Raw genomic sequence first — 12,735 nt, forward strand, 5'->3', positions numbered from 1 at the left:
TCCACATTCTTCATATTTGTAAATGTTTTCTTTAGAATGGGTTCAGGGAAGATGAAATATTAAGGATTTGGTTAAGAAATTTTCACCTTTACATTTATAAGGCTTGGCTCAGATGAGAGTTCTCTGATGAACATTAATAGAAAGCAATGGGTAAACAACAATACAGTTTTGATATTTCTATGGTTTGTCTCTAGTATGGATTCTCTGATGAACATAAAGAGAAGAGCCATGCCTAAAGCATTTTTCACATTCATCACATTTATAAGGTTTTTCTCCAGTATGGATTCTCCGATGAACATAAAGAGATGATCCATCCCTGAAGTACTTTCCACAGTCATCACATTTATAAGGTTTCTCTCCAGTATGGATTCTCCTATGACATTGGAGATTGGAGGACTGGACAAAGGACTTTCCACATTCATCACATTTATAAGGTTTCTCTCCAGTATGGATTCTCCTATGACATTGAAGTTGGGAGAACTTAACAAAGGATTTTCCACATTCATCACATTTATAAAGTTTTTCTCCAGTATGGGTTCTCCTATAGCATTGAAGATGGGAGGACTGGACAAAGGACTTTCCACAGTCATCACATTTATAAGGTTTCTCTCCAGTATGGATTCTCCGATGTGATGAATGTGGAAAATCCTTTAGAAAAAGTTCATCCCTTCGTGTTCACCACAGAATTCATATAGGAAAGAAGCCTTATAAATGTGATAAATGTGGAAAACACTTTAGTAGGTGCTCATCTCTTCATGTTCATCAGAGAATCCATACTGGAGAGAAACCTTATAAATGTGATGAATGTGGAAAGTCCTTTGTCCAGTCCTCCAGTCTTCAATGTCATAGGAGAATCCATACTGGAAAGAAACCTTATAAATGTGATGACTGTGGAAAGTACTTTAGGGATCGATCATCTCTTCATGTTCATCAGAGAACCCATACTGGAGAGAAACCTTATAAATGTGATGACTGTGGAAAGTCCTTTGTCCAGTCCTCCCATCTCCAGTGTCATAGGAGAATCCATACTGGAGAGAAACCTTATAAATGTGATGACTGTGGAAAGTACTTCAGGAATGGATCATCTCTTCATGTTCATCGGAGAATCCATACTGGAGAGAAACCTTATAAATGTGATGACTGTGAAAAGTCCTTTGTTAAGTCCTCCCAACTTCAGTGTCATAGGAGAATCCATACTGGAGAGAAACCTTATAAATGTGAAAAATGTGGAAAGTCCTTTGTCCAGTACTCCAATCTTCAATGTCATAGGAGAATCCATACTGGAAAGAAACCTTATAAATGTGATGAATGTGGAAAGAACTTTAGGAATGGATCATCTCTTCATGTTCATCAGCTTGTTGTTTTGACATTCGCCCAGAGTCTGTGTGATTTGACTCTGTGCCTACTTGGCCCCCTCCCACAAAGGGAACAACAGCAAGGACCCTGATACAAATAATAAAATAATTGTTGGAAGTATTACTGTCTCTCATTTCAAGTTGTATTATAGAGTTATGGTAATACAAACAACATGGTGTTTGTAATAAAAAAATTTAGACACATTAAAGAAAGGAGTCAAATTAAACACTAAGACATAAATCTGCACACCTCTGGACAACTGAGTTTTGATAAAGAAGCCAGAAATATACATTTGACAAGTTGCTCTGGCCAAACTGGAATCTAAATAAGTATATATTCATCATGTTGCAGAATACTCAACTCCCAACAGATCAATGCCTCACATAAAAACACATACACCAATCCTGATAGAAGAGAAAGTTGGGAACATCTTTGAATTCACTGGTAAAGGAAAGTACTTTTTGTACAGAATGCCATTAGCACAAGCATTAGATCATGCAATAATAAATGAGAACTCAAGGAATTAAAATGCATCTACCAGAGAAAAGAACACAATCATTGGGACAGAGTCGCAGCCTAAAGAATGGCAAAAGATTTTTTTTACCAACTACACATCCAATAAAGGGCTAATATCCAATACATATAAGGAACTCAAAAAAACCCCTGCAAATCAAGAATAGAAATACAATTAAAAATGGAATACAGCTTTAAAGGGGGATTTTTCAAAAGAAGAAACTCAAATGGCCGATAATAGCTTGAATAAATGTTCAACATCCATAGTCATCAGGGAAATGCAAATCAAAACTACATTGAAGCTTCATCTTACATCCCCCAGAATTGATAAAATCAATAAAGCAAATGACAGCTTATGCTGGCTAGAAGGTGGAGTAATGACAACAGCCATTAATTGCTGGTGGGAGTGCAAAATTATACAGCCACTATGGAAGTCAGTGTTCCTCAGGGAGATAGGAATCAATCTACCACAAGTTCCAGTAAGACCTCTTTTGGGAATATAACCAAAGGTTAATTCATCCTACCATGAAGATACTTGATCACTCATGATCATTTCTACTCCATTCATAATAGTCAGAAATTGGAAACAAGCTAGATGTCCAACAACATATGAATAGATGTGGAAAATGCAGTACATTTGCATAATTGATTATTACTCAACCTTTTAAAAAATCATGCATTTCACAGGTAAATGGATGGATCTAGCAAAAAACAAAAAACAAAAAAAAACCAAAAAAAACAAAACAACAACAACAACAACAACAAAACCACCCTGAGCAAGGTAACCCAAATATAGAAAGTCAAATATAGTATGTACTATTTGCTTATATACGGATATTTGCTGTTATTTCAGTGATAAAGCTACAATCTATGTTACCATAGACTGTAGGTATAGAGTAAGGGACTAGGATAGACATATGGACAAACAGAATATTACATATGGATAGATAAGTTAGAGGTACTGGAATAGGAAGATCAAGTGAGGAGGGGTAGGGAAGAGGACGATGTGGTGATGGCTAAAATTAAGGGTCATTTGAGGGATAATATGCTAACATAATATAGTAGAAGATTTCTAAATTATTTATATATATGAAGGTGATCTAAATGAAATTGCCAAATATAGGAGGAAGACAGACTTCCAACTTGGCATCACTTATCATCAAATGAAGCTTGCAGTACCAAGAATGAATTGAATCTTACTGAACTGTTGCACAAAGGGGCTGCATTGGCACCACCAAACAACCCAGGGTGCAGCCAAGAATATAGATTGCTCTCCACAAACTAACAGGAAGGCCCCATCTTGAACACACACACACACACACACACACACACACACACACACACACACACACACACAATGTATAAGACACAGAGAATTGGAGCTTATGCCCATATATGCCTTCATCCCTACATGCTAGTGTCCTTGGTACTAGAAAGTACTTACTTTATACATTATCAAAGAGAACTATAAACACCAAGCCACCTATAAATCCTTCTATCTACATTGGCATCTTGCCTCCAAGATATGCTAGTGCAATATTGGCACCATGCTTATGGGAGTAACCAACCAATATCTTAATTGATTTAAAACTCAGTCCAGTAAATGGAACCAATACCTAATGCTGTTTGGTAATCAAGAACTTGAAACTAGAAATCCAAGGGAAAGAGGGGAAAGCCAAATGCTGTTCTACAGAAGTAGTGTAGTAAAAAGAAAATGACTCCTAATGACATTATGCTAGACTCATAGATAAGTACTTTGCTCAGCCATGATCAGGGAAGCTTGTTCCAGTAGCTGATAGGAACAAATAGCAAGATCAACAGCCAGACATTAGGCAAAGAGTGAGAGAACCTATGATATTAGACTCTAAAGAGGATGTCTCCACCAAATACCTCTCCTTGGGTTCAGGGAACCCTGTGGATAAGTAGGCACAATGAGTGTAAGAGCCAGAGGGGATGGAAGAGATGAAGGAAACAAGCCCTTCTAATCTCAAAGAAATGTACACATATTGACCTCACAGAAACAGCATGACCAGACCCTACTCATGTCTGCACCAGATGTGTTCCTAGAGTTGAAAGAAAAAGACAAGAGGACACAAGCAACCCCCCAAAGTCCAAAAGAAATCTTCAGTCACGTACAATTGAAAATTTAGAGTTCTCCAGGGGAGTCTTACTGGGCAAACAACTTACTCTTAAGGGTAGGCTGTATGCCTTTCAACAGATAGCAAACAGAAAACATACTGGAAGACATCTTCTGAAGTTCCTTTTTTCACAATATTGTATAAAAGCTTGCTCTCTTTTTCTTTCTTTTATTTTTTTAGTTTTATAATTTTTATATAATACTATATATTACATTATATATTTATTCTATTATTTATATATAGTGATATGTTATATCAAATAAAGTTTATATTCATATTATCTTTGTTCTAGAATACATAAACTTATTCTTTAAAGAAAATGTGCATAAATTATTTCATACCACCAGAGAAAGATTTAAACTAAGCATCATTACTTCATGCACAATATCGAGCAAACATTTTTCTTACTGGAAAATTTTAAATTTTGGAGTATATCAGTGTTGATAATTGATTCATGTCATATTTTATACGTTACAGGAAGGCTCAGAGTTCTTCTGTATTAACCTCCTAGAGAATTTAATCCTTAGTAACAAGTAGTCTCATTCTGGAAGCTATATCTGGACTCTAGAAACCACTGAATCCTCATTTTATGAAGCTTTCTTCTCATTATGATTCTCATCCTGAAATGTAGCTAGAGTTTTCCTGCCTTGCCCACAGTCAGGAGAAATCTTTGTCACTTGCCAGTCCCACAGCCGCTCAGACCCAACCAAGTTTACACAGAGACTTATATTGGTTACAAACTGTATGGCCATGGCAGGCTTCTTGCTAACTGTTCTTATAGCTTAAATTAATCCATTTCCATAAATCTATACCTTGCCACGTGGCTTGTGGCTTACCAGCATCTTCATATGCTGCTTGTCATGGTGGCAGCTGGCAGTTTCTCCTTCTGCCTTTCTGTTCTTTCTTTTCTCCTCTCTGTTAGTCCTGCCTATACTTCCTGCCTAGCCACTCGCCAATCAGTGTTTTATTTATTGAAAAATCAGAGTAATTTGACATACAGATGATCCCACAGCACTGAAAAGTAATATCCATCCTGATAGTAGGTTTCTGCCTCTCATGGATTCCTTTCTTTTGTTGTCTGATATCTAACTCCCTGGGTACAGAGACTTTATGCTTCACTCATTCACACTTCTAGATGGACTCATTTAGAAACTCCTCCTCTCCCTGATTTCATCTATATTGAGAACAGAGTATTATATATTTTGCTATACATTTAAGACAAAGCATTGTTCATAATACAGTCTATTGCAAAGTTATTTTTTGACAAAGGTTCTGAGTCTACAAGGACAAGGAAAGATAAGTTAAGTAAGTTAGGTTAGTAAAATTTTATCAAAAATGGTATTAATTTTTAAAAGACATGCATGCACAAATATCTTTTACCAAAGAAAAAGGAGAAGACATAAAAATCTGAATACTGGAAAAAATAAAACCTTTAATATTTTTGATTTCCTTAAAATACCATGTCTACTGTCTCATTGGGCAAATATTAGGATTTATTCATTGAATAATGTATAAATACAAGTAGTTTTGCAATTGAAAGACAGAGGTTAATTACTTTTCTCATTGTTTGCCAGGTTGATGAACTCTCTCAATTATATCAGAAGCTAAATTAAATACAAACACCATGCAAAATGTATCCAGAAAATTTGGTTTTGTTTGCTTTTAAATGCTATCTGCATTTGTAGTTCAAGAAAAAAAAAACCCACTTCATCCCTATTAAGAGGTATAGTATATATACATTGCCAGAGTATGTATAATGTATTTTTGCCCTCATTAATGCTATATTTCCTCTGTATTTATTTTATTTCTAGTGTCTAAAGGAAATCCAGAATGTAAAGAAACAAAATTGTCACTAAGATCAGCTAGTTTGATGACAGCATTCAATGACATACCTCCCTACATGATTTTTCAAACTACTAAAATACAAATTGTGTACCTTTGTTAATACTACTATTCATTGTCAAATTTATCTCTGATTTTGAAGATCACAGAAGGTTTGTGAGTATTTTAAAGCAGTGGCCAGTGTATATTAATTGCATCTTTTCAATACATCTCCTTTAAATTCAGTTGCATATATTTACGTTCACTATAATGCCTATAAAAATGTTGCTGCACTGGCTAGAGTCAACTTAACATAAGGTAGAGTCATTTGGTAAGAGGGAACCACAACTGTGAAAATGCCTGTGGGGTATTTTCTTGATTAACGATTGATGTAGGATGACTCAGCCCATTGTAGGTGGTGCCACCCTTGGGCAGGTGGTTTTCAGCTGTATAAGGAAGCAAGGTGATCAACCCATTAGGAGTAAGCCAATAAGCAGGGCTCCTCCATGGCTGACATCTGCCTCAGTTTCTGCCTTCTGCATCTTGCTTTGAGTTCCAGCTCTGAGTGCCTTTTAAGATAGACTGTGATATGGAACTAGAAAGTGAAATAAACCCTTTTCTCCCTAAGTTGCTTTTGGTCAATAGTTTTATCATAGCAATAGGAACCATAACTAGGACAGCAACCAACATAACTACAAAATTACTGTTTTGTGTGAGATTTCCTCCAATTATTCTTTCTGCCATAAAATCATCTAAACTCATAACAGCAGTTTACAAAAATCTAATCTGCTGTTCAATGCATTGACACAGATTTTAAGAAACTGGACACACAGCCAATTAAAAACTACACATTGTCCTCTTTAGAAGCTGATTTTCACTTCAAAACACAGAATCATAAAACAATGTCTAATTTTCATACTCTAAAAGAAATATATTTTAGCTATTAACAAATATTTATTTGTGTAACATCTAGAGATTATCTTTTTAAAAGAACTATTAAGTATAATGTAAAACCTCATATTGTACTTGGATTAATTGAGCTATTTTACACTGTACTTGCATGCCCCTTGGTGTGCAATGGAAGTGACAGGAATGATAGTATGATTAGGTGATGATGTCCTCTAAAGCCTTGGGTGTGACACAAGAAAGGCAAATAGAGAACACTCACATTCAGGGCACTTGCTCTACGCCATTAAAACCATCACAGGAAACATGCTATTTTCTATGCTTACTTCTCTACTAATAAAAAAGGTTGATTTTGACTAATATGAAATAACAAGGAGAAAAAAGCACAGAAAACAGTTTGCCTTCTGTGTTTGTCCATTGAGCAGCAACAATCCAGTGAAATTATGTAAATATTTGTTTTCTAATTTCTTTTTGTTACTGTTGTTGAAATCATGAAATTGTTCATGCATTACATTATATTTTACTTTGTGGCAGAATATACTAGCTTCACCTAAAAATTAAAATATTAATAATTAAAATAAGAACTTCTCAGAAAGTAATTCAAAGCAACTTGAAATCTCTAAAATGTATGAGACTGATTATTTTGAAATGAGTCCACTGATTCTTTTGAAACGTAAAAATGGAGTCTAATTCCCTCACAGGAAAACAGTCTCCAAGTTGGTAGCATGTCCTTCTAGTCCCATATTCCAATGTATTGGGCCACATAACCAGAAACTGCAGCCTTATACTAATAGCCAGGAAAGAAAGGAAGTGGACCAAAGAAACACAATTGCTTCCCCACAACCATTATGGACCACCATCTGAAACATCAGCTGTGCCCACAATTGAATGTAGGTTTATCCTAAGCTGTGGACTGGAACACTGCAACTTCTAGTCTCAATCTCTGGATTCACAATAAAACTACTACTTAATGTTAGTCCTTCTATGACATTAAATTGTAGTGGTTTGAGACATGCAGGAATAAATACATACTTCACATTTGAAAAAAAACTTTATTTTGCTAATATAACTGTCTTACTAGGACAGCTGTTGCTGGAGGGCTTCTCTCCAGGTTCCACCAAACCCCGCAGTCCCACAATCCATGTATAAAATAATCACTCAGACACTTATATTACTTATAAACTGTATGGCCGTGGGAGGCTTCTTGCTAACTGTTCTTATATCTTAAATTAACCCATTTTTATAAATCTATACCTTGCCATGTGGCTGGTGGCTTACCGGCGTCTTTACATGCTGCTTGTCCTGGCGGTGACTACAGTATCTCTCCCTTCTTCCTGTTTCCCCAATTCTTCTCTCTCCTTGTCCTGCCTATACTTCCTGTCTGGTCACTGGCCATCAGTGTTTTATTTATATAGAATGATATCCACAGCACTTCCCCTTTTTTTCTTTTTTTAAAAAGTAAGGGTTTAACTTTAACATGGTAAAATTACATATAACAAAACAATTATCGAGCAAAAAATTGCATATATGAACTTTGTATCATTTTCCCATGGCCTAATATATTAAACTGGTTTACAAAATGATTAATATTTTTAAATGACTTGCCAATGCACACAGGCAAAATCTCAAGAGATCACATCTCTATGTTATAGGCTACAGAAAATCAATGGCTGCTAAGAGAGGGAGACTCAGTTTTCTAGAGGGATGAACTTCAGGATATCTTATCCCATCCCATATGCTCAGCCCTAAGCAAATATTCATGAGCAACACTAAATTAACTGGTGTGTGTGTGTGTGTGTGTGTGTGTGTGTGTGTGTGTGTGTGTAACAATAATAATTAAAGAATAAGGGAGTAGTGAACAATATGGAAGGAGGTAGAGGGGTAAAGGGAGGTGTAATGTTGTAAATACAGTATTCATGTATGAAATATTTTAATATCAAAATTTAGGTAAGAAGTGACATAGAATTTATCTATTGTAGAAGACTATTATGAGCAGAAGAGTGCAGATATAACTGGATAAGAAGAGTAACACTACAGAGCTCAAAAGATTTGTAGAGAAAGCCATCTCCCTCACAATCACACTAGCAGTGTCTAGTGAGGAGACTGAGAAGTCACAGAGTATGAAAGACAATTGCATTCAGAACTGAAAAGCTCCCTGAACCCACGAACACACTGTATAACTTGAGAAATGGCCAAAAACTTGACTAACAAAGTTTTAACAAAATGTTACCTAGTCTATTAAACCATAAGAACTCAGAGGGTTCTTCTGTTGTTTGTTTGTTTAATTTTGAACAAACAGGAAAGTATGAATAAGATACACTTTGCTGAACTGTAGCAAACACACACATTAACCAAACAGTGAAGGAACAGATTAGGTTAGTTAATACATAGAGGCAATCTGTGAGTTTCCTATGGTCCCCAAAGAACAGCAGTTCACAGATGTAACTAAAAAACTGCTTCAAGAGAAATATTGGTAGTTAGGGACCTGTGATATTGAAGCACTTTTTTTCTTATAATTTTTTATCAGAGAGATCAGAACCCAAGAAAACTCAAATTTATGCAGTTGTACTCCTCTAAATTATTTCTCACAAAGGTTTCGCTCCAGTCCTCAGAGACAGTTGAACAAACAAATGGCAAAAACAAGAATGGTAATAAAGATTCCCATGTTACTGCACTATAAATACTGAAGATATGCTTCCAAATGTGACAAGAAATATTATGAGCAATTGCAGATGCATAAATGGAGCAAGTGTAAAACTCTTTCCTCAGAGGCGTCAATAAAAAAAGACTATTATAAAGAACTACAAAATAATTTCTTTATCCAAAAGCTCTGAAGCAGTTATTAAACCAGCTGTTTGCAAGAGTACACAAATCTGCTAAGTTGCAGTTGGGTAACTGTTAAATGCTAAAGCAGTGAGTGATCAACGCCTAGCAGATGGTCTGGGAATGGGTGAGGAAATGGCAGTGTTAATACCACCAGGCTGAGATGTTCATTTGTGCTGTGGTATGTGCAGACGGGGTGAATAATGAAGGTTCTGTAATAATTGTGTAAATCCCAACATTATTAAATCGATTCAGCTGGGGTTTCTTAATATATGTGAAGCACTTGAAGTACTCGGAGAAATACCTCCTCTTTGGCTAAAGCTGTTCTCATTAACTCATACTGCTTTATTTGCTATGACCTCAGTGTTCCCGTTAAGTAATGAGTGGAATAAGAATTAGAAATCCACTTTCAATCTCAGTATTAGGAAGGAGGAAAAATGTTAAAAAAAAAAAAAAAATGTGTCAAACCCTGAGCATTGCATTAGATTGGCCTGCGGCGTTAATTTACCTATCAGGTTCAGTTAGTGCTCACTTTAGACTATTTAAGAGTTTATAATTAGACTTGTACTTTGGGGGCTTGGGAAAGTTGCCTTAGTCAATGTTTATTTTAGCAGAAGGGAAAGTCATATTCCTGTATCTCCTAGTTTTTAGTTTCACTGGGCATTAACAGGGTTTTTGACTTTTTCCCTTGCCATCATATAACCCTGGAGGTCTCAGAAAAAGAACTCTGGGAAAGGGTTGGGGGTAGGGGTGGGGGGTCTGCATCAGATATTTTCAAACTGAACACTGTTGATAACTTCCTTGGGTACTGCTGTGTAAGATATTTTAATATGTCCCTGGATTTGGCTTGCTAGCTATCTGGAGCAGCTGCCTCTCAGGAATGCTACCAATGCCCCAAACAAATATGAATCAAGTTATTAGTAATGTTTTAGAAACAAGACCTCTCCCCTTGCTCCATTTCTGTCTAAAACCTAGGTGAACAGATAATCCAAGAGAAAATGTTCCTTTTTTGTTGCTAGATATTTGTTCATGCTGTGAACCTTGAGATTGCATTATTTACTGGAAAAATCGGTTCTAGTTGTGATGTGGCTCAGCCCTAGCACACACCTTTAATCCAAGAGATTTCTGCTTGAATATTGTAAACAGAATTGAATAAAGTCAACCCTAGGTGAAGAGGCTGAGCAAGAAACCAGTTGGCAGAAACGAGGAAAGGTAGAGAGAAGCACAGGGAGTAGAAGGGAGGAGCATTAAGTTTTGCTTGTGTTTGAGATGTTAGGAGAAGGGAAGTTTCATATACTCTTTCCTCCCATTACTTTTGGTTAATTGCTGAAATAATTAGCCAAAATAACTTTAATGAATGGAATAATTATAATAATGTGGAATATTAATCAGAACCTGTCTTCACATAATAAGTCAACATTATCAAAGTTTTATCATAACTATAAAAGCTTCACGTACCATCAGAAATATACTGTGCATTTGAGCAGCCATAAATTAGACTAAATACTCAAGATTTCAATCAGGAGCCATACTGAATAAATCTAGTGTTTAAAACCATTATTAAAAAACAAAAGTTATGAACAATCATAATTAAAAAACATAATACATGGTTATTAGAGAGCTTTTAAATTGTATTGGTGCTGAGTTTTCTAGGGGAAAAAGATAGATATTGTATATTTATAATAGTGACTGCAACTATTGCCTATGGTGGAGTTATCCTTGTGGATTCCTGGGAACCTCCTAGCACTCTGTTTCTCCCTATTCCCATGGTGTCTTCATTTATCATGGTATCTCTTTGCTTGCTTTCCCACTCTGTTCTTGTTCCAGCTTGAACTTCCTGCTCCCCTAAGCTCTCATCCCAGTCCCTTGCCCTCCATTACCCCTGCCCTCACCCCCAGTTTGCTCATGTAGCTCTCATCCATTTCTCCATCATTGGGCAATCCATGCGTTTTTCCTAGGGCCCTCCTTTCTAGATAACCTCCATGGAGCTGTGGTTTGCAGTCTGGTTATCCTTTGCTTTATATCTAGTATCCACTTATGAGTGAGTACATACCATGTTTGTCCTTCTGAGTCTGGGTTACTTCACTCAGGATGATATTTTCTAGTTCCATCCATTTGCCTACAAACCTCATGATGTCATTGTTTTACTCTGCTGAGTAGTACTCCATTGTGTATATGTACCACATTATCTTTATCCATTCTTCAGTTGAGGGGCATCTAGGTTGTTTCCAGGTTCTGGCTATTACAAATAATGCTGTTATGAACATACTTGAGCATGTGTCCTTGTGGTATGATTGAGCAAACCTTCAACTGGTGGCTGATAGAAACAGATGCAGAGATCCATGGATGGGTCCCAGGCCAAGCTTCAAGAGTCCAATCAATGAGAGAGAGGAGGGACTCAATGAGCAAGGGTATGGAGAACAAGACTGGAAAAAGTACAGAGACAACTATCCAAACTAGTGGAAATGCATGAACTGTGGACCAATAGCTGAGGAGCCCCCAAGGCACTGGAGTAGGCCCTCTGGATAAGCGAGACAGTTATTTAGTTTGAACTGTGTAGGGGGCTCCCAGGCATTGGGATCTAGACCTATCCCTAATGCATGAGCCAGCATTTTGGAACCTAGTGCCTTAGGTGAGACACTTTGTGCAGTTTTGGTGCAAGAAGGAGGGGTTTGGCCCTACCTCAACTGAATTTACCAGGCTCTGCTGACTCCCCATGGGAGACCTTGCCTTGGAGGAGGTGGGAATGGGGGGTGGGTTGCGGGGGAAGGCTGGCGGGGCAGGAGGATGGAGATCAGGGCAATCTGTGGTTGGTATGTAAAATGAATAGAAAATCTCTTAATAAACAAATTATTAAAAAATATAAACTATATTTGTGTAGGTGCCTATACCAATGTATACTGTTTTCACATTTAGTATCAAATTATTCATTATTTGATGTTATCTGTAGCAGATTTTGGAACAATGTATTATACAGCAGAGATTTCCAATTCCAAAAATTTATTTTAATGACTTGCAGACAGAAGATGCTAATAAAAAATGTAAGCGGTGGGTCAATGAAGAAACATGCATTAACATATTCTATAGCACCACAAAATACAGTTTTAAGGAATGGTGCTGCACACATTCAAACCCTGCTCTTGGGCGGCAGAAGCAGGAGAGTCTGTTAGCTCACTTC

The 12,735-nt window shown here is 36.7% G+C and overlaps 1 protein-coding gene across 1 annotated transcript in view; it reads left to right on the forward strand.

Moving 5' to 3' along the window:
• The first annotated feature begins 363 nt into the window (after nt 1-363).
• The window catches only part of LOC143272116 (uncharacterized), a 157,763-nt gene continuing 145,391 nt past the window's right edge, over nt 364-12,735 (forward strand). Inside the window, exons 1-2 of the mRNA XM_076565952.1 lie at nt 364-529; nt 615-1,379. Of these exons, the coding sequence (XP_076422067.1) occupies nt 364-529; nt 615-1,379 (931 nt within the window). The remainder of the gene's footprint in view (nt 530-614; nt 1,380-12,735) is intronic.

This window comes from Peromyscus maniculatus, chromosome 3 (genome assembly GCF_049852395.1).
Source record: "Peromyscus maniculatus bairdii isolate BWxNUB_F1_BW_parent chromosome 3, HU_Pman_BW_mat_3.1, whole genome shotgun sequence".
Classification (NCBI taxonomy): domain Eukaryota; kingdom Metazoa; phylum Chordata; class Mammalia; order Rodentia; family Cricetidae; genus Peromyscus; species Peromyscus maniculatus.